General features: G+C 45.8%; 1 protein-coding gene across 6 annotated transcripts in view; it reads left to right on the top strand.

The window, feature by feature from the left end:
* PHF14 (PHD finger protein 14) overlaps window positions 1–23,257 on the top strand; it is a 791,087-nt gene that overhangs the window by 511,870 nt on the left and 255,960 nt on the right. For 2 of the 6 annotated variants that reach the window (XM_069211837.1, XM_069211835.1), the window contains exon 19: window positions 19,856–20,127. The exons of the other annotated variants lie outside the window; for them this stretch is intronic. In XM_069211837.1, coding sequence (XP_069067938.1) covers window positions 19,856–19,894 — 39 coding nt within the window. In that variant the 3' untranslated portion in view covers window positions 19,895–20,127. Of the gene's footprint in view, window positions 1–19,855; window positions 20,128–23,257 lie in introns of those variants that run through there. 6 annotated transcript variants of the gene reach the window in all.

Here is a 23,257-nt window from a genome sequence, read left to right as displayed (position 1 = left end):
GCACTGATCTGTTCAATGTGGGTTAGGCTGCAGCAGTTGAAAAGTTTGTATCCCATTTCAGAGTAACCTGAAAAAAACATCTTCATCAACTTCCCATATTATGTATTGATGGGATTCTAGGATCAGCGTCTTGATTAACAACTCAGAAGCTTCCATTCCAGATGGAGAGGTGAAACACACCATGTTTATAATTGAAAACTGAGAAGCGTAGAAGGCTGGCATTGCATATAGTGGGTACCAGAGGTACTTACACCTTGTGCCAGGTCCAGTTATCCCTTATTAGTGTAGAAGAGATGTTTCTAGCAGCTTGGGCTGATAGAAGGTAGCTATGGCAAAGCAGCTTAGGCTGAACTAGGAGACATGTAAAGCTCCTACTATACAACTGGTGTCATATGCACAATATCATAAGAAAACACAATACACAGAAGTACTAAAAATAAAGGTACTTTATTTTTATGACAATATGCCAAAAGTATCTCAGTGAGTACCCTCAGTATGAGGATAAGTTATATACACAAGATAGATGTACACAAACCAAAATTATGCCGGTAATAGCAAGAAAAGTAATGCAAGCAATGTAAAGTTATAGTAGATTGCAATAGGAGCACATAGGTATAGGGGCAACACAAACCATATACTCCAAAAGTGGAATGCGAACCACGAATGGACCCCAAACCTATGTGAGCTTGTAGAGGGTCGCTGGGACTGTAAGAAAACAGTGAGGGTTAGAAAAATAGCCCACTCTAAGACCCTGAAAGGTAGGTGTAAAGTGCACCTACTATCCCCAGAGAGCACAGAAGTCGTGATAGGGGTATTCTGCAGGAAGAACAAACACCAGCAATGCAACAACAGTGGATTTCCGGACCTGAGTACCTGTAAGACAAGGGGACCAAGTTCAATAGTCGCGACAGTGTCGAGAGTGGGCAGGAGCCCAGGAAATGCCAGCTGAGGGTGCAAGGAAGCTGCCACCTGTTTGAAGAAGCTTGGAGTTCTGCAAGAAAGAAGAGGGCTAGGAACTTCTCCTTTGGAGGATGGATGTCCCACGTCGCGATGAAGCCTGCAGAGGTGTTCCCACGCAGAAAGACCGCAAACAAGCCTTGCTAGCTGCAAGGGTCGCAGTAGAGATTTTTGGGTGCTGCTGTGGCCCAGGAGGGCCCAGGATGTCACCACTTGGAGGAGGAGACAGAGGGGGCGCCTAGCAACGTAGGGAGCACTCACAGAAGCAGGCAGCACCCGCTGAAGTACCTGAAAAGGCACTTAGAAGAAAAGTGAACCGGAGTCCACCCGAAGTCACAAAAGGGAGTCCCACGATGCCGGAGGACAACTCAGAAGGTTGTGCACTGCAGGTTAGAGTGTCGGGGACCCAGGCTTGGCTGTGCACAAAGGAAATCCTGGAAGAGTGCACAGGAGCCGGAGCAGCTGCAAATCATGTGGTACCCAGCAATGCAGTCTAGCGTGGGGAGGCAAGGACTTACCTCCACCAAACTTGGACTGAAGAGTCACTGGACTGTGGGAGTCACTTGGACAGAGTTGCTGAGTTCCAGGGACCATGCTCGTCGTGCTGAGAGGGGACCCAGTGGACCGGTGATGCAGACTTTTGTTTCCTGCGGTTGCAGGGGGGAAGATTCCGTCGACCCACAGGAGATTTCTTCAGAGCTCCTGGTGCAGAGAGGAGGCAGGCTACCCCCAGAGCATGCGCCACCTGGAAACAGTTGAGAAAGCCAGCAGAATGAAGCAATACAAGGTTGCTAGTAGTCGTCTTGCTACTTTGTTGCAGTTTTGCAGGTGTCCTGAGCAGTCAGCGGTCGATCCTTTGGCAGAAGGTGAAGAGGGAGATGCAGAGGAACTCTGATGAGCTCTTGCATTCGTTATCTGAAGAATTCCCCAAAGCAGAGACCCTAAATAGCCAGAAAAGGAGGTTTGGCTACCAAGGAAGGAGGATAGGCTTATCAAGAGAGGTAAGAGCCTATCAGAAGGAGCCTCTGACGTCACCTGCTGGCACTGGCCACTCAGAGCAGTCCTGTGTGCCACGGACACCTCTGTTTCCAAGATGGTAGAGGTCTGGGACACACTGGAGGAGCTCTGGGCACCTCCCCTGGGAGGTACAGGTCAGGGGAGTGGTCACTCCCCTTTCCTTTGTCCAGTTTCGCGCCAGAGCAGGGCTGGGGGATCCCTGAACCGGTGTAGACTGGCTTATGCAGAGATGGGCACCATCTGTGCCCATCAAAGCATTTCCAGAGGCTGGGGGAGGCTACTCCTCCCCAGCCTTCACACCTATTTCCAAAGGGAGAGGGTGTTACACCCTCTCTCAGAGGAAGTCCTTTGTTCTGCCTTCCTGGGCCAGGGCTGCCTGGACCCCAGGAGGGCGGAAACCTGTCTGAGGGGTTGGCAGCAGCTGCAGTGGAGACCCCAGAAAGGCAGTTTGGCAGTACCCGGGTTCTGTGCTAGAGACCCGGGGGATCATGGAATTGTCCCCCCAATGCCAGAATGGCATTGGGGGGACAATTCCACGCTCTTAGACATATTACATGGCCATGTTCGGAGTTACCATTGTGACGCTGTACATAGGTAGTGACCTATGTACAGTGCACGCATGTAATGGTGTCCCCGCACTCACAAAGTCCGGGGAATTTGCCCTGAACGATGTGGGGGCACCTTGGCTAGTGCCAGGGTGCCCACACACTAAGTAACTTTGCACCCAACCTTCACCAGGTGAAGATTAGACATATAGGTGACTTATAAGTTACTTAAGTGCAGTGGTAAATGGCTGTGAAATAACGTGGACGTTATTTCACTCAGGCTGCACTGGCAGGCCTGTGTAAGAATTGTCAGAGCTCCCTATGGGTGGCAAAAGAAATGCTGCAGCCCATAGGGATCTCCTGGAACCCCAATACCCCGGGTACCTCAGTACCATATACTAGGGAATTATATGGGTGTACCAGTATGCCAATGTGAATTGGTAAATTTAGTCACTAGCCTGTTAGTGACAAATTTGGAAAGCAGAGAGAGCATAGCCACTGAGGTTCTGGTTAGCAGAGCCTCAGTGAGACAGTTAGGCATCACACAGGGAACACATACAGGGCACATACTTATGAACACTGGGGCCCTGCCTGGCAGGGTCCCAGTAACACATAGACTAAAACAACATATATACAGTGAAATATGGGGGTAACATGCCAGGCAAGATGGTACTTTCCTACAAGAAGCATATCACAAATGTGTACATAGTAATATTCAATGGAAATTTTTAATTATTTGAAAGGAGGATTGATTGACTTAGGTCCCATCCCCTCAGTGGGAGAAATTGGAGGAACCACCTTTTTTGTTTCTTTTCTAAAAGATTCTTGTTCGTAGATCTGTGTTTTTAATTGTATTGGATTTTGAGTAAGTTCATCTTCACACAGCTTTGTGCTAAAGCACTTTGAGAAGTCTGAAAGGGAAACAATCACTGAAACTGTAGTGGTGTGTGTTTTAATAAAGTATGGAAGCTTATGACAAAGATTTATACTTCCATAAAGTAAACCTAATATCTGACAGGTTAGTTCATGTTCTTGTTTGAGAACTAAATAAGATTAGAACATTGGAAAGTTGTAAGCTCCATTGCAGACAATGGACCTACTGCGCCCTATATAAAATGGTATAGGCCTGCTGCGCTCAAAATTTTAATGTACTAATAAACAGCCTCTGACCTTCTCTTTGCCCTCCCTTTCAAAAATACAAGGAGTGGGCAGGGTAAAGCGAAAGGCAAAGGCTGCGCTTCAGAGCATACCAGAGCCTTCCCTATCCCTCCTCCATAGCTCGTAGTCACTGTAGCCTTGGAGGGAGGAAGGAGTAATGCTGCTCAACTCCTTGGTCTCCCTGGCTCAGCTGAACAAAAAATAAAACTGCAGTTTAGCCAAATTGGGGAGAACCATGGCCTGACTTAAGCCCCCTTTCACAGCTCATGCTGTGAATGTTCAACAGGTAACAGCCGTGGCCCTTCATGAGATTTCACCTCCCCTGGTGCTCATATGCCTTTATTTCTACAATTTGGACATTCTGCCCTCTAGGAGTGTAATGCTCTAATAGGCTGATAGCCCGCCATAGCTGGGCTATACCGGCCATTAAAGGCCCGTTCCCTTGGGAATTTAATGCTGCTGTTTTAATGACCATTAAAGGTCCCTACGGCAGGCTATAAGGTTATATTACAGAAAAAAAGTATTACATATGCTAAATAAACGTACAAGTATTAGTCGTAATAATGCTCATTACAGCGCTAGATAGCGTTATATCCTATTTTACATCCTTATGTATACTGCAAGTTGAAGTCATCATTCAGCTTCATTAAAAATCTATTATTTGGAGCAATCATTTTGCCTGTAAATCGGTATTTTTCTGCTGCAAAAATAATTATTTGCTTGTAATTCAGAAAATCTCAATATTGTTGGGTCACTAATTTTGTTGTGTATTTAAATAGCTTTTTATTGATTTGTTACGCAAAGCTTTATTTCCAAGGTTAATACCCTATTAAACCAAATCAGGCAATCACTTTAAACCACAAGGCTTAACAATTTGTTACAGTAATGAATAAAGAAATATAATGCAAAAATATAACAACATAAAGTGTTACTCCTTACTTCAGATCGAGCAGTGTCTAATCTATGATTTTTGATGCTGATCGGAGCTCACCTCCTGGTGTCTCAGTCCCAAGAGATTTAGTACTTTGTTAAAGGGCCTAAGAGGATTTCTTTCCACTGATGCATAACCACATCTAGAGCACTCAACCTTTTGGGTGCAGGGGCTTTCTTGTAATTATTATACAGTGCACATACCTTATCGGTTTATGACAGTCTAGTTTTGAGGAAGTAGAATCTTCCAAGGTAGTGTAAAACTCAAATGAAGGACATCAAGAGTCACCATTTTGTTTTGGCTAGATTTAATTAAAGCTATGGTGATTAAAGTGAGAGGGCTGAAAGTTGTGTTAGGTCTTAAGAGCAATTTTCTGAAAGTATCTTTCAGGCAGGTAGTAATCAGCTTGACAGTAGCTTTAGCACACTTCTTTGAAGGTTATTATCATTGATTGGTGGAGAATAAGGTGTTTTTAAAAAAAAAAATTCATCTCTCATTTGTGGCATTCGCGTTGTTTGCAGGTTTACACAATGTGTTTCGGCAAATGTGTTTCGGCAAATCGTGCCACCGGAAACCTCTCCTAGCAGGAGAAAGGGCGCTAGGCCCCCCTGCTGGGCTGCCAGAGCACGGTGGGGAGTCACAGAAGCAGCCTGTGGAGCCACAGGTGCGGCTTGTGGCCCCCAGGTGTCTGCATCCACGCAGAAAGAGGTTATTAACACTGGGTACCTTTCCCTGTCAGCAGTGCAGCGCTTCCCCGGGATCCCCAGAGTAAAGGCTGTCCCTCATTAAAAAATTTCAGGTCAGCACACAATATGAAAAATAAGCGGCCTGTACCCTTGGGTGAGATGGCAAATACTGAGCTAAGTACAAGCATAACTGGGCCTCAACAGATGGCGGACAAGGACTTTGGATCCAGCATAACCCTGGTCCTGGCTCAGCCAAACTTCTCTGACAATGCTCCATCTGAAAGGGGGTCTATCGGGACAGCGGATGAACAACAAGGAATGCAAGAGAGACAAGATAATCTATACAGCCTTGATTTAGGCAATCAGCTAACAGCAGGTGCAAGACAAGTATTAAACAGTGGTATTCTCCAGGAAGGTGACAGCAGTGGTCTTAAGCAGCTATACCTGCTATTTGGCAGGGTTGGCAGGGGAGCAAAGGAGATCCCTACGGTACCCCAGCCCTCCATCCATACTACACTCCCTGTGGAAGATAACCCCTCTCCTTTGATCTACACAGCTTGGACATAAGCTCCGTTAGGGAGGCAAGCTTCACTAGCCCCCCCATGAACTTTGAGAGCCACGTGGAAACCAAGATCTGCCAGCAGGGGCAGTGGCAGGAGAGACAGCAGGCAGGCCCTCAGCAGCAGGAGTCCTTGCTTCTCCAAATTGTAAACAAGCTTAAATCCTTAAACATTTCACAAACTGAAGCGAATCACAAAACAGAGGCACAGCTAAACCTGATAAATACTAACATCCAGCAACGTAACTCTCATATAGTGGAGGTAGAACAGCGAGTCTCAGATCTGAAGGACGGCCGAGCACACATTGCGCCTGCAATCTCCAAATGACAGACGGATCTGCTGTAACTACAGATCCGGTTGGACGATGCAGAGAACCGCTCACGTAGATCTAATTTAACATTCATGGGGGTGCCTGACAGGTGCGAGAATGGGCAGACTACCACAGATCTGATCACAGATCTTATTAAACAATATGTACTCACGGATTTAGCGGTCAGTCACCAGGATCTCTCCATTATGCGAGCTCATCACGTTCCGGCTGTACAGTTACCTAATGCTAAATACCCTCGAACAATACTGGTGAACTTTGATGATTATCGTATTAAAGAACGTATTTTATCCCAGGTGATCAAGAGCATAGTACCCCAAATCCCTGGTGGCTATTCCTTCAAGATTTTTTCTGACATGTCACCGGCTGCTGCACGAAGGAGAATGGAACTGAGAGATATGATTCCGGCATTCCAAAAAGCAGGTACTCCAGCTGGGCTTTTTCAGCAATCAAAGTTAAGTGTTTTTTAAGGGGCAGTCAAATATAATTCACACACTGAATGTGGCTGAAACTCTGTTGCGCTCTATAAGTAATGATGAAGGGGTTGGGTGAGGTCGATAGTATTCAGAGGGACGTGTTCCATTGAAAGTTTTTGGTAATTGTTGGGATATCGCACTGAGCACAGCGCACTTAGTCACTATAGGTTATTAACACCCTCTACTGCTTTCGGTGACCCGGTGCCATATTAAGGCACCCAAGTGGGAGAATAAGGGGTAGGCTGGGGAATGGTCTCGGATTGCCTGGACTGGAGGGCCCTAGGTGTTGACCACAAGGGGGAGGGAGGTGTGGGTAGAATGGAGGATGGGGGTGAAGGGTGGGAAGGTAGGGGAAGTAAATGGAACAAGATCCTTTTATACCGCACAAGAATTTATTAATGTACAACCAGGAGGGGCAAAGTCTATAATGCAGACGAGTGCCCAATGCAGGCCAAAGCTCTCTGGCAGGTCTAGTTCGTCTATTTTTCAGGCACTTTATGAACAGAATCCAATGGAAGAGCCAAAAAGTTTACTAAGAATTGTCTCTTGGAATGTCAGTGGGTTAAATAATAGGAGGAAGAATGGTGCAATTGAAGAACGAGTAAATGCTTTAAACCCCTCTGTAATTCTATTGCGAGAAACTCACATCACGGCTAATAAAATCAAGGGCTTTATTATGTTAAAAAAAATCTGTAGAGTTCAGGGTGGTTACTGCAGCCTTAACCACTCACAGAGGCGCTGGAGTTTTTTTAGCCAGAAACCTGCGGGCTCGGGTTCTGGATTTTCTTAGAGATCCAGATGGATGGTGGTGCTGGGCTCACTGTCAAGTTTTTAAGTAAAGGTTTACCTTTGTGAGCTTTTATGCCCCTCTGACAGATGATCCCGGTCTGTATGTGCCACTTTTTCAATCTCTTTTACAGCTCCCAGGCAAAATCATCATCGGCGGGAATTTTAACTTTCTTCAGGATCCATTTATATGGATACTTCAGTAAAGGCTAAAAAACAACATAAACCTAAGGTTGCTAAAATCTTTAAAGATTACGGCAATCAGCAACTTCTCCAAGAGAGGGGGTTGGTGCAGGCCTCTAGAGTGGAAATTAGGGAATTAGGGAAAGTAACCAGGGTTCTTCAACTCCATCTATGGTTTGGGACGCGTTTAAGGCCTTTTTTAGGGGTATTGTAATCACTGAGGGGGTGGCAAACAAACTCTGTCCAAAACAACAAACGCGGGCTCTGGAAGAAGCAGTTCAGAGGAGTCTTGACCTTTATCTGCGATTTCATATGGATAATAATAGAAAATTCTTTGAGCTCGCCAAGCAGGCACTGTCAGATGGTTTTGTGAAGAAGGTCGATATAGGATGCCAGACCCATATACAGAAGGTATATGAGGAGAGCAATTTCACAGGCAGATTCCTGGCCTGGCAAATCTGGGACCCAGTTGCTAGTAACATGATACATGCACTAAGATGCCCTATCATGGGGGAAAGATATACAGAGTCTAGTACAGTGGGTGAAATACTATCTAGATTTAGGGTGCTCCCCAGGTTTCTGCTTTCATTCAAAGGTTGTATCAAAAATCCGAGGCCAATATTATAATTAATTCTGTCAGTGTTGGTCAGGTTCAAATTCGACGTGGGACTTGTCAAGGGTGCCCCCTCTCCCCAATCCTCTTTTCTCTTTATTGAACCGTTAGCTATTACAATTAGACAGAACAACCAGATTTATCCCCCCTTGAAGTCAATGGGAAAGATTAAACTCTATGCAGACGATATTATCATGTTTCTGGATGAAGAGCGGGGCTCCCAGGAGGAGGTTTTTAAGGTTTTTTCAAAATTTGAACAAATCGGTGGCTATAAGGTTAACCGGAGTAAACCTGATATTATTCTCTGTGGCACTACTCCCATTAGATTACTTCCTGAATTATCGCTCTGATTGAATACTAGGCCTAAGAGATCCCTTGGGATACATTTTTCATCTGATATAGGAGATCTGTATGGTCTCAGCTATGCTCCCTTGCTCTTGAAAACCCAGGCATTGCTTGCACGTTGTGTAGTAATTCCCCTCTCTATTCTTGGTAGAATCGCGTTGGTCAAAATGTCGATATTACCACTATTTAACTTTCTGTTCTGTGCCATCCCTTGTGTACTAACGTCTGGATTTTTAAAGAAATTATATTCTATATTTGGCTCATTTATCTGGCACCAACAAAAGGCATGTATTGCATTAAGTACGTTACACATTCATAGAGAAAAGGGTGGGTTGGCATTACCGAATATGAAAGATTATTACGTTGCTTTTTTGTGTGCATTATTTGACTAATTTTAAAGCCATACAGCCTACAGACTGCCTATACACTCAGGATATTCGTGGATTAAATTGCAGGGAGAGATATAAGGAACCCTGCACTATTGCTGAAATCTCCCAAAAAAGTACAATATAAGATCCTTAAATGTTTTTTCAGAAAAAAGTCTGATCTTTACTGAAGATATTCAATTCCATATGTGCACTTTCTCACCCCTCTTACACAGCTGACGTTGCGGTCTGGCTCCCAGCTTGACCCAGAGTTAGCAAGGAAATGGGAATATGTAGGATTTAGGAAAATTGGTGACTTTTCATGACAATGACAGCTGGGAAATGCTCTAAAAAATTCGGACTCATCTATAACACACAGACACTAGTTAAAGAACTGGCAGATCCTTCTGGGGCAAGGTGAGCAGGACCGAGGAGAAGGCTACTTATGGAGGGGAAAAAAATTATATCTGGGTAAAAGTGGTAAGAAAATGGGATTGGCATGAGGGTCTGGAATTGACAAGGGATTCCTGGGAGAAAGTTAACCGAAGGCTTTGAGGGAGCGGTCCCTAAAGCTAATGGCGGCCTGGCACTCGACTCTGCGTAGGTCCTGGTCTCGCTCGAGAGGAGGATCTCGAGATCGAGATCGATCGCGGAGTCATCACCACTCATCTTCTTTTAAATCCTTGGGTCAAGGTAAGAAGAAGTCGAAGAAGTCCCATCATTCTCCGACTTCACCCGCCGCTTGGCCTTCGCGACGCAAGAAGAGCGTCCACGCACAAGGCCTCTGTCCTCGGAGCCTCCGTTGGTGTCGTCGCTGCGCTTCCCTGTGTTTCCCAGCGCCAAAGCGACCCCTGTCCAGCTTAAAGAGTTTTATGAGGCCATATTGGGCGGTCCGACCCTGATACGACGCCTTCGGGCCCAAGGGGTTCGGCTGAGGAGCCTTTGGGTTCCGCGCCAGCAGTTTCGGCTCCGGCCACTGAGGTCACCTCCAGATCCGTGCACGGATCCGCACCGCCGGTCACACCTTTGAGACCTTCCCTGGTGCCCACTATCGACGTCAACCCATTTCTTATCCCCGACGACTTGGAGTCGGATCGGCGTCCACTGACGCCGCCTTCGGCTTCGATGGGGCTTATTCGCCCCAGGTCAGATTCAGACCCTTTTTCTTATGGGTACGAATATGAGGAGGAATTGGAGGGGTCCCAGGACCCTTATGAATACCAGGATGACCCTGCTATGGACTGGGCTCAGGAATTGGGTGAAGCCAGTGGTCTGGATACTTCTCCGGACCCTGGCATGCTGTCTCCTCCTACTGTGGCTATGGCAGAGAGAGCAACTTATGGTATGGTGGTCAGTAGGGCAGCTGAGGTCCTTGGTCCCGAGCTTCCTACTGTTGAGGTCAGGTCTAATCTCCTGACGGAGGTGCTTCAGCCTGGAGCTTCTACTTCAGAACCCCTTTTGCCGTTTGAGGCCCTCATCGATGTCCTTTTGGGTACATGGTCCAAACCCAACATAGGGGCTCCTGTGAATAGGACTATCACACGCCCCCATCGGCCCGCTCCGAACTACCCTAATTCCTGTCCCAACACCCCACGTCTGAGAGTCTTGTTATCCAGGCTTCCTCTTCTTCAGGCGCATTCCCTTCCACACTCCCGGATAGGGAATCCAAAAGGCTGGACCAGTTTGGCAAGAAGTTGTTTTCTTCCTCAAGTCTCGCGATGCGGTCTGTGAACACTGCATGCCTTTTTGGGCCACTATACCCACTCTTTGTGGGATATGGTTGCGCAAGTCCTGCCGCAGATACCGGAGGAGGCTTGTGCTATTGTCTCCCAAGCTGTGACCGATGGGAGAGATGCGGCAAAGTCCACAATCCATTGTGGATTGACACGACAGACTCTCTGGGCAGATCGGTTGCTACGACGGCGGCCTTACGACGTCATACCTGGTTACACACTTCTGGTTTTTTGGGAGATGTCCAACAGTCACTCATGGACATGCCCTTTGATAGTTCCCGTCTCTTCGGAGACAAAGCAGACTCGGCCTTGGAGAGATAACAGGATTCCCGGGCTACGGCTCAGTCCCTCGGTCTTTCCTCTGACCCTCGCCCACCACAGTCTGCTTTTCGCCCCTTTCATGGCCACGGAAGGGGCTTCCTGTTGTGTCCTCCACCCAACCACCGTGCCTTGCACGCTGTTCAGCCTATGTGTGGCCGGAGATGCGGAATTCCAAGTGGCCGTGGAACAGGGAACCAGTGGTCTGCCCCGTCCACCTCTGCCCCCACTGCAACCTCCAAACCCTCCTAGTCCGTCCCCTCACTCCTGTCTAGTTGATGGCAGGATTCGCCATCACCTGCCCCACTGGGAAAATATCATCACGGACAGGTGGGTTTTGCAGATCATTCAAAAGGGTTACTCCCTCCCTTTCAAATCTGCTCCACCAACCATGCCACCATCCTTAAGTCACCTTCCCGAGGATCATTTGGCTCTTCTCCGCCAGGAAGTCACAGCTCTCTTGGCCAAGGGAGTTATAGAAAAGGTCCCTGTGCCAGAAGTAGATCGTGGTTGTTATTCCCACTACTTTCTGATACCAAAAAAGGACAAGGGCTTACGTCCTATCCTAGACCTTCGGGACCTAAACTACTTCCTCAAGAAGGAGAAATTCAAAATGCTCACCCTGGCTCAGGTTCTGTCTGCCTTGGACCCAGGAGACTGGATGGTAGCGTTGGACTTGCAGGAGGCTTATTTCCACATCCCCATCCTGCCTGCCCACAAACGTTACCTACGATTTGTGGTAGGTCACGAGCACTTTCAGTTTACCGTGCTCCCCTTCGGCCTTACCAGCGCCCCTCGGGTGTTCATGAAAGTGATGGCGGTGGTTGCAGCTCATCTGCGCAGATTAGGGGTCTCAGTCTTCCCCTACCTTGATGACTGGCTGTTGAAGGTGGATTTGCCCCTGAAAGTCATCACCCAGCTTCAGACTACGGCGAACCTCCTGCTCACGCTGGGGTTCACTATAAACGTGCTGAAGTCACACCTGGCTCCCTCTCAGTCGCTCCCTTTCATCAGAGAGGTTCTGGACACAGTGCTGTTTCAGGCTTATCCTCCCGAAAAACGATTCCAAGACATTCAGGCTATGATTCCAATCTTTCGGCCTCGGTCTTGGGTTTCGGTCAGACTAACTCTGAGGCTGCTGGGCCTCATGGCCTCCTGCATCCTGCTAGTGGCACATGCCAGATGGCATATGCGGGCTCTGCAGTGGGACCCGAACTTCCAGTGGGTGCAGCATCAGGGGAATCTCTCCGACCTGGTCCAGATCTCAGAGGGGACTGCGAAATACCTGCAGCGGTGGCTTTCGAATCCTCATTGGGTCCATGGCAGATCCCTCTCGCTTCCCCAACCAGATCTATCTATAGTGACAGATGCGTCACTTCTGGGTTGGGGCGGCCACATGGGAGAGGCAGAGATCAGAGGACTCTGGTCTCCGGTGGAGTCTGAGCTCCATATCAATCTGCTGGAGCTCTGGGCGATCAGGCTTGCGTTGAAAGCATTCCTTCCCCCTCTCAAAGGGAAAGTGGTGCAGGTGTTCACAGACACTACAACTGCCATGTGGTGCTCCAACAAACAGGGCGGAGTAGGGTCCTGGAACATCAGGGCAGTACCCTGATGGTTCAACATGTGGCGGGCTTCCTCAACACCAGAGAGGATGAACTCAGCCGTCAATGCACATCCGATTACGAATGGCGTCTCCATCCGGAGGTGGCGCAAGGTCTCTTTCAGCAGTGGGGAGAGCCTTGGTTAGATCTGTTTGCCTCCGCAGAGAACGCGCAATGTCAGCTGTGTTGCGCGTTGGAGTTTCCAAGGCGGCACTCGCTCGGAGGCGCTTTGCGTCTCGAGTAGAACTCCGGCCTCCTTTATGCCTTTCCACCTAAACCTCTTCTGTCCAGAGTTCTCAAGAAAATCAGGAACGACAGGGCCCAAGTCATCTTGGTGGCTCTGGACTGGGCACGGAGAGTATGATATCCAGAGCTATTGAGCATGTCCATCGATCCTCCACTCAAACTGCCTCTGCGGGCGGATCTTCTGTCGCAAAAACAGGGGACGTTTCTTCACCTGAACTTGTCCAATCTCCACCTTCATGCGTGGAGATTGAGTGGCGCCAGTTGACGGCTTTTGCCCTTCCACATCGAAGTCTGCAATGTTACCTTGGCAGCCAGGCGTCCATCAACCAAAACTGTATACGCCTGTCGTTGGAATAAATTTGCCGTATGGTGTACCAACAAATCTGTTGATCCCCTTTCCGCCCCTCTATCCAAGGTTCTTCTGTTCATTCTTTCTTTGGCCCAGCAGGGCTCTGCTTTGGGCACCCTTAATGGGTATTTATCTGCCATTTCAGCCTTTCTTAGGCTACCTGATCAGCCCTCACTCTTTAAATCTCCCATTGCTCACCCATTTATTTCCTCCCACTCCATTTATCATGCCTCAGTGGGACCTTAATCTTGTATTTACTTACTTGATTTGTACCGCCTTTGAGCCAATGCATAATTGTCCCTTGCGGCTCCTCACCTTCAAAACGGTCTTTCTGGTCGCTATCACCTCTGCTCGCAGGGTGAGTGAGCTTCAGGCCCTTTCTTCAAAACCTCCATACTTGTCTGTGCACTCTGACAAAGTCGTGTTGCACACTAGGGCTTCCTTCCTACGGTGGTTACACCCTTTCATGTAGGCCAGTCCATCACTCTGCCTACTTTCTACTCACCCCCACTTCCTTCCCATGAGGAGGAGAGATTCCACCGCCTGGACCCAAAAAGGGCGTTGGTGTTTAACCTCAATCGTACTAAAGATTTCCGGGTGTGGACGATCAACTCTTCGTTGGGTATGTGGGTGCGAAAAAAGGGAAGGCGGTGCAAAAGCGTACCATCTCTCAATGGGAGCTTCTTTGCATCAAAATGTGCTACGCTTTGGCTAAAAAGCAACCACCTGAAGGCTTGCGTGCTCGTTCCACCAGAGCAATTGCTGCTTCCACTGCGTTAGCACGTGGAGTTCCTGTCCTGGATATCTGCCAGGCAGCTACATGGGCCTCCCTGCACACATTTGCTAAGCACTACTGCCTCGACAGTCAGGTCCGTTGGGACGGCTATTTTGGTCATTCGTCCTGCAGGACTTCCTAGTATGATCTTGGTTTGCAGCCCACCACCGAGGATGGCATTGCTTGGGTAGCTATTCTAAGGTAGGGAATCTGCAACTAGAAGTCTCTATCAGATGTGCAAGTTACTTACCTTCGGTAAGGAAGTATCTGGTACAGACATATTCTAGTTGCAGATTCCTTACCGCACACCCATCCTCCCCGCTTGCGTACTGATTTCTAGGGACAGGGATTCCCCCTTTCAGGGCCTTAGCTCTGGCGCACCAATCTCAGTGTTCTTAGTGGCTCTGCGCTGTGGCGTGAAAAGTCATGAAAAGAAACTGACGTCACTGCGCAAGGGTGGCGTCTATATACTACTCCCGACGTCAACACAATGACCACGATGCCAACAACGCCCGCGGAGTCGACCGACGCCACCTGCAAATGCGCAATTGTATTGCTCAAAGATAAATTTCCGGATCCAGTCTGACACCTGGGGGAAATTCTAAGTTAAGTAATCTGCAACTAGAATATGTCTCTACCAGATATTTAGTTACCGAAGGTAAGTAACTTGTACTTCATGACAATCAACAAATGCAACCACACTCTTGTACGAGTCATGGAGGCCCTAGGGCCCTTAACAGAGGATCTGCAGCCAACTTACCACTGGCCGTGACACATAAGTCAGGGTACTCAGAATCGTCTATAGACTACAACTTTACCTCTGCCTCGATATTTCACGACATGCCGAATTTTCATGTAGAGGTTAGATGTGAGAGTGATCATCCCCAGATCATGGAAATATCCAATACTAATCAGCATGTGGCCCGTGTGGAAAACCTCGGATCACAGGGTCTAGGGAGACACTAACTATGAATAGGTTGGTCCAATCTATATGTGGAATACTACGAGACATGGAAAGCCAACTTACCAAAGGAACAAATGAGAAATATGGGTACTCTGTCAAAATGGGAGTACATGTTGGCTTTATTGACAAAACATGTTAGCTCAGAAAATGGGAAAGACTCTTAGCCTTCTAGGTGCTACATATATGTTTACAGTGCATTACTTTCTGCCATTTTCTTTACACTTGGTTATGCCCACTAGGGGCTAACTTTATGGTTACATGACGTTGTTTCTTACAAATGCTATTTTCATTGTGGTGTCCTGTAGGGGCTGTTGTAAGATTACAGTCAACATATCAACATAGTACAATATTTGCGGTACGGAAACTTGCCCCATAATGCTTTGCAGGGCATTACTTTTACAATACTTTTTTGCTCATAACTCAGCCTGGGGTAGTCCTAGGACAGTGGGAACACCTTCAAAGCATTCACCACTCCGTGCTCTTTCTGTCTACATCATATATGAGTCCCCACACTAGGTTAGTGGGGACCCCAAAATAATAATCCCTCCTACCATTCGGTGTCTTTTTAAGTTCTTTCGTGACTGGGACTTTTGTTTTGCAGCTGGCAGCAATTTTGTTTTACGGGCCTTGTTTGTTATATCATTGCAATAGGCCTGCCAGTCTTCAAAAAGTGTAATTCACTACGTCATCTAAGGGCTAAATATATGGCTACACTACATTACTTTCTGCCATTCTCTTATCATGTGGTTATGCCTTCAAGTGGCTAACTATATGGTTACATGACCATGTTTCTTACAAGTGCTGTTTTTATTATGGTGTCGTCTAGGGGCTATTCAGAGCATTACAGTCAACATACTACAGTATTTGCAAGCACGAAAACCCGCCCCATAATGCTTTTCAGGGCATTACTTTTACGGAACATTTTTGCTTATAGCTCAGACTGTGGTGGTCCTAGAACAATGGGACCACCTTCAAAACATTCACCACAGTGTGCTCTTTCTGTCTACGTCATCCCAGGGTCCCCTCACTATGGCAGTCAGGGTCCCAAAATAATAACCCCTCCCATCATTCAGTGTCTTTTTAAGCACTGTCATGGTTGTAACTTTTGTTTTACAGGTGGGAGTAGTTTGTGTTGAAAGGCCTTGTTTGTAATTTCATTGCAGTTGGCCTGTGAGCCCTAAAAATGTGTAATACACTATGCCCCCTAGGAGCTACATATATGGTTACAGTGTATTACTTTCTAACATTGTCTTTTCATGTGATTGTGCCCTCTAGGGGCTAACTATATGGTTACATGGCCATATTTCTTACAAATGCTGTTTTCATTGTGGTGTCCTCTAGGTAGTCCGAGCATTACATTGTAATGCCAAAAAATCATTTCTGATAAGGGTTGATATTGAGTTTACATGATAATTGTATATGTATTATTAATCTCTTCTTATTGCAATTATGACCAAAGTAACATCCTTATTGCACTATGACTGATTGAACACTCTTGATATGTTTTGGTGGCCCTTCTGGTTCATTTCTCTTGTTACTCCTCCGTGGCTGTCTTGTGTCTTTTTTGGGGAATTGTGTTAGCCAGCCAGCAACTCTGATGGTGGGGTGATAAAAATGGTATTCGATTGGAATTAGCATGGCAGATTTACATTAGGATGCTAAATGGCAACATTTTCATTTTTGGCTGCAGACAGAGGAAGAAGGTAAAGGGAAATGCTTTAGTTTTGTGCAGGGCCACTGGAAGTATGTTGCAGGAAAACACAAATATGAGGCACGGTTGACCAATTTAGGTGGCAAGAAAAGTCCAGTTATGAATATACAACGCCAGACCTATTAGATCGCAAATGCTTGTTTAATGTGTCACTGCATGCTGGAACACCATACACTGTTCTGGATTCACTTTCTTCTTCATTTGATTTCAAATTCAGCTTCAGCATATTTATGCTCTCCGTTTTACAATGACCAGGAGCAAGACTGGAGATTATGCTGAATCTGCTCAGTGAAGCGCTCCAATCTAAAAATAAGCTCACTGTGGTCTGCATAATACATACAGTCATGGGATCTAATGACGATGATCAGAAGTCACAATTAGATATTAAACAGAATCATAGACTTTGAAGGTACCAGAGGGTCTCCACACCTCTGCATGTTAGATTTTAACCTGAAGAGGAAAGTGTCAGTGACTGACTATGCCCTGATAAAAAAAGAGGAAAACTATGCAAGTCCAGTGCCCTTTATTCCAACAGCCATCAGACGGTCAGCTAAGATGGAATGGTCGACCGTAACATAGGCTGTGCACAGATCTAGTCAAATGAGCTCTGCAGGACGCCCCACATACAGGTTCTTTCTAATAACACAAGCGCTGTATCTTTTCCCATTTCTGTGTCGTAAGTGGTTTGTACTGCATCAGGTACATTGTGATGTTCTAAGTGGATGGAATGCAAATTGGCCAGACATTTCTGCCCTACTGAGGCAAAATTGTAGAGCAATAATTAAACTTCAATATAAGTTGGAGGCTAGATTTTTAGTAAGGCCGTCACCACATTTTCTCTACTTGCAAGTGGGTAAACCAGAGGAGAAAGTTTAAAGTAGCTGAGTGGTCCCGGGCGATAAAGATGGCAGGACAGATACAAATGAGAAAACAGACTTAACTGACATTAACATCTGGTGAGTTTAAAAGTCTTAATTAAGGGGCCAGTTAGGCATAGTTCTTAAAATGGGTGAGCAGTGTTTACTAGGCAGGTGGGATTTTCTAATTCTGATGGATAACTTTAGATTTCTCACCTTTAGACTATCTCCAGGTACTAGACTGAATCCAGAGACTTTTACAGCAGTGTTCCTGCGTGCCAATAGGTGGGGCCATATAGTTTTGCGGTTACTCTGTAGGTCCCCGGAAGTGGTGAGGTAAAGCCTTATATAAGCTCCAGGTCTGTGTGCTGAGTAAGTTTCTTTCCTTCAATGAGAATCCGGATCAAATTCCAACTTCGTTGATTTTCTGACAACTCCAAAATTACCTCAGATGGTGTGCCAGAGCAGATATCTCCCCCAAAGATCACGGAATTGAAACTGTGCTTTGATTGTGAAAAGCAGAACTTGATCACAAGCCTCCGTGATGTGTGCCTCTGATGCTTGGGATCTGGTCACATCTCAGGCTCATTCAATATATCTGCCTTCATGCACCTGAAGGTGATCTGGGAGAGAACAGCAGCCACAAGAAGAGATTGCAGTTCACACAGAAGTGCTTCTCCAAGTTGCGGGGCCAATTGTGGTCTTGCTCATTTAGCCAGCCCTGCTCAAAGTGTAATCCTGCTGAATGTCCAAATCATGACATAAGGGTATGAAAGCTAAGCAGGACTCAACCAATCCTGACACTCAAAATTAGGCTAAAGAGAACACCTCAGAAGCATTTTAGGCTCTTATGCAGTTCTGAAAATAGTCCAGTGCACCCCAAATCCATAGGTCCGCCGTTGACCCCTCAACTTGTAAGCAGTGCTGCAGCTATTTCTGTTGCTTCCGTCTCCATTTGCTTCACTTTCAGGCCCCATGGAACCATGAGTGGTTCCAATTGGGCTTAGTCTGCAGGCCTTCCCTTGGGGCCAACTGATGCTGCTGGTCGAGGGGTTCATAGGCCTGTATCAGCACCAGTGCTGACTTCCACTCGGGCCATGCAAGTCCCTTCCATGCCAATGCCAGCAGCGCCAGCCCAGACTCTAACCCCAAACTGTTGTCAGACAGCTCCAGCCAGTTGTAGTAGTAAAGGATTACAAAGTTGCAATCAGTGAATTTGCAAGAGACTATAAACGACGATCTATGCCTTGATGCCTGTCTGATAAGATGTTAAAGGCCCTATTTTTTATTCTGACGGAGTTCAGGGTATGCAAACATATCCAACATCATTGATAAGGATGATTAGATGGTCAACTTGCTTCCCCTCATTATACTGATGATAGGCGACACTTGGATTTATAGACTGCTAGTGGGCTGGGAACATCCCCAGAGTCTGAGCTAAATTCATGGCCTGTGCCACCATAAGAATAAAGTGCCTCTTTCTCACTATTGAAGTGAACCACGGCAGAAGTGTTACATTTATAGTTATCTACTTTTGAAAGCAAGGCAGATATATGAACCGAGATCCTTCAACCAGATCCAACAATGTCACAAATAGAAGCTACTATCCTTACCTTTCATTCACTGAAAATCTTGAACTAAACCAATTCATTAATAGCTCAGTCATTTATGCTTACTTACTGACTACTAGTTTTCATCATATCTTGCATTCGATAAGGGTACAATTAAAGATGCCTTACCTCTTCTTTCTTTTCTTTAAATCTATTTTCATCACTCGGTGTGAGTACACAGATGGTCTGCAATCGATGCTGGCATTTCTAACTGTAACCTTCACCTATTTTAATTTATCAAAAAAGTTGTGTACCTAGCCTAATCAATTAAGTTTTCTTCTCCTTGGACCTAGGGAAGGGTAATATGGTGAAGTTCTGTACGTCATTGTGGTTTTTGGCAGAGCTTACTTGTTATCTGATTTGTTGCTGTTATGGACTTTTTTATTTTTATTTCAGTGACCTCTTATTATAGCTTTCATGTATTTCCCGGCACTGTTTGTGTTACTCCTTGCATTGACGTGATGCTAAAATGATGCTCTTGAAATTGTTTATGAAGCTCCTTTCCATTTTGGACCCACACATAGGTATTTAGCCATTTCTTCAAAGATCCTTCCTATTAGCTAAGGTTTCAGACCTTTTCGTTCACGTAGCCCCCTTATTTAAGCATTCATTTTGTGAAAATTCATGATCTAAATTCACAAAATATCAAGTCCTCAAATGCTTTTCATAGAGAGAACGTGGGGGACATGGTGATATAAAATTTCTGAAAATACTAAATTGTTACCTATCGTTCATTCTCAGGCTGGCCAGCCAATGGATTCAGAAACCAACTCCAAATGATGTGGTATTATTGGTGAGGATTCAAGGCACAAGAGGAATTGGAATAAAGCGACCCGTCCCAACAACATGTGTCCACAAAAGCAATCTTGCATCCAGTAAAGCCATTTTTAATAAATTTGATAACTATATGTAAAACAAGTATTTGATCATCTTTATTTTGCCAACAATGTAAATTGTATTGGAATTCTTTGAACAACAATCGAAATTAAAATAAAACGAATACTAATTACAAATGGTAGTTTCTTTTTGAATTTTTTTTAAGATACAAAGAACATTCATAGTTTCAAGTGGGCACTTCTAAAATAGACATTGTTATTTTGTATTTTATTTTACACTTTTCATGTGGCGACTATTCTTTCTTGCTGCAATTTCATAGCTCTTTTTTCTTCAAAGCAGTATTACAGATTACCAGAGAGAGTAGAGCAAAAAATGAATTTGTGATTCATATTTCCGTACTTTTTAAGCAATAAAGCAATGACGGGAGGGGGCAGGGCAATGTGCCACACTGTCAATGTCACATTTATGGCAAGTCTAATCCGCTGCAGACCTCATCCCCACACCATTATATAGTGTAACAAAAATCTAATTCCGAGAGGAATTATGGGTTACCCTAGGAAACTGTGTAACAAAGGGACAAGCTATCCTCTAAGAAAATGTGTGTAAAGCTTTTTAGTAACACAAATACAACCTTAAAGTTATAAAATTCACAAACCAGTTTGAGCAGTGTGTGGGATGACCCAACCTACCAGACTGAATTCTCCTTGTTAGGCCTCAACAAAGGTATGGGTATGTTCTGTGGTGTGCCTATTCCTAGGCACCAAGAGATCACTAGGGTGGTTCTCCTGAGCTGGTGCTTGGCACTGCGCTCTGCTGGCTGTGATGAGATTTTAACACAACAGGCCCATTATGGCAGAGGAAATGGCTGAGACCTGCTGCACAACTAGAGGTAGGTTGGGCAAAGTACTTCACTCATTATCTGCTTGTCAGATATACTCATGCCCGCTGGGACATGGTCGCAGATAATGCCTGCAGTCCGTTAAGACTTGTGGGCCTCCTTTTCTCAAAACATTCACGATGGTCGAGATGCGGCCAAACACGTTATTATATCTGGCCTGGATATTACCAATTGATTGGTTCCTGCAGTGAGCATCAGTGTGGTGCCCCGTCGCCATGCTTGAAAGAGATTTATGTATCCCTTATCTTTTAAACCTTTTGACAAGAAGGCAGATTTGGCCCTGTAATGCTTAAATGAGAGCTGAGCCAGAGTGCATTCCTTGGACCTTTCAGTGCTTGCCAGGCAGTTTCCCCAGCAATTTCGTCCCTTGTGAGGATACGCCAGAGGGATGGTGTACAGGCAGCAGTAGGCTTCACCACCCCTAAGCAGGTCTCCCAGTCCTTTCGTAGAAGCGGTTTGGGTAGATCATGTTCAGATCACGAGGAACAGTGATTATCCCAGTCCACTAACTCCGAAACATCAGCCACCAAGCCACTTTAGCTTGCTCTTGGTGGCACATGATCACTCTGTAGGAGCCCTGTAGAAGGACTGACCAGCACTTTGTATGTTAAGTCACCGTCTGGCTTTAAGTGGATTTTCTGGTTCAACAACAATTTCGACCCCCAACCCTCCACCTCCAGCCTAGGCAATATCTCTCAAGCAAAGAACACCAGCTATACGATATCCTCCGGGTCACTTATTACCACACAGATCACCGCAGGCGTCATGTCATCCATCCACTCGGGGCACCTACCTACCCCTGCCTCTACCGACTTTTCAACCTCAGAGCCAACACTATCAGCACAGAACTAACCGGCATCCTCAACACCTCCATCTCCATGGCAATCTTCCCAGATGAATGGAAGCATACAGAGGAAAGACCCCTCCTTAAGAAACCTTCCACCAACACTAGCAACCTCAGAAAATACAGACTGATCTCCCTGCTCCCCTTCCCTGCCAAAGTGCTGACAAACCCTTCAACTAACAGCTCACCGACGACCTTTGAGCAAAACCATCTTCTCGACACCTCACAATCATGATTCGGGGCCAACCATAGCACAGAAACTGCACTGATTGCCACCACAAATTACATCAGGTCCCTCCTCGACCGAAAACAGTCGGCTGCTCTAATCCTTTTGAACCACCCAGGAGCATTTGATGCAGTCTCCAACCAGACTCGTCTCAACAGAGTCCACAACCTATGCATTCAACAAAACGCCCTTAAGTGTGTCACCTCTTTCTTCTCAGGCAGCATGCAGAGCATCTGTCTTCCTCCCTTCAATGCTACACCCAAGAACATCACCTGCGGAGTACCCCAAAGCTCTGCTGTTAGCCCAATCCTGTTCAACATCTACATGACCCCCCCATAGACATCTTCAGATCATATAGACTCAATATAGTCTCCAACGCCAATGACAATCAACTAATCCTCTCACTCCCTTAAGACCACTACAATGTCAAAGCCAACTTCTGCAACGCCATGACCAACGTAGCAACATGGATGAAAAACAGCTGCCTCAAACTAAACACCGACAAAAAAGAAATTCTGATCTTTGGGAAGAACACCTCTGTATGTAACCACAGCTGGTGACCAGTAGAACTCGGACCAACTCTGTTAGAAGATTACCCATTAAATCAAACTTCCTCAGGAGCAGATGCCTTTTACCCAACTCCCTCCAACAGATGCGTGCTCAGACTTTAACTGATTATCTGAACCCTGCATCTGCTAGGTGGAAAGAGGAATGGGAATAGAAAAAGAGTGACCGCCTCCTGATTTGTTTCCCGCCTGTGTTTCCCACTTGAAGATAGTCTATTCAGTGTATGTCTCTGAAAACCTGCACCTTTCTTATTGGATTTTCTTTGAAGGAAGGACCTGCAGTCGGGTGATAAGAGCATAGATAGGTAAATTCCTTCTGCGCATTCAACTGTTCAGCCAATCACATTCACCCAATTCTATCGTTCTCCTAACCTTGATCTTTTGAGAGACTTGAGAGAACAATGTTAACTTAATATCTTCTTTTCTCCAGGAGTCTGAGGTTTCCAAGGTTCTCTGGAAAAAAGTTAAAAAGTTCACAAATATACAAACTACTAATGTGTTTTACAGGAAACGAAAACTCCTTCTCAAGGTTCAGTTTTCTCAATCACAGTCTCTAGGAATTAGTCCTAGCACTGAGGTTTATCTCTAAGACTGACAAGTCTGCAAAGCGAAGAGTTCTTGAATATATATATACATATATATATTGGCAAGTCTGGAAATCATACAAAAGGATTAATTACTGCAGTTGCTTGAAGTTCTGTTAAGCCAAAACAAATTATCCTCAGAAAGCCGATAGCCAGTTGTTGGAAGAAGGAAAAAATTCAGCTTCTTC

Source organism: Pleurodeles waltl, chromosome 10 (assembly GCF_031143425.1).
Source record: "Pleurodeles waltl isolate 20211129_DDA chromosome 10, aPleWal1.hap1.20221129, whole genome shotgun sequence".
NCBI classification, from domain to species: Eukaryota; Metazoa; Chordata; class Amphibia; order Caudata; family Salamandridae; genus Pleurodeles; species Pleurodeles waltl.
Note: the sequence above shows the minus strand (reverse complement) of the source record. Positions and strands in the feature narration are given on the sequence as shown.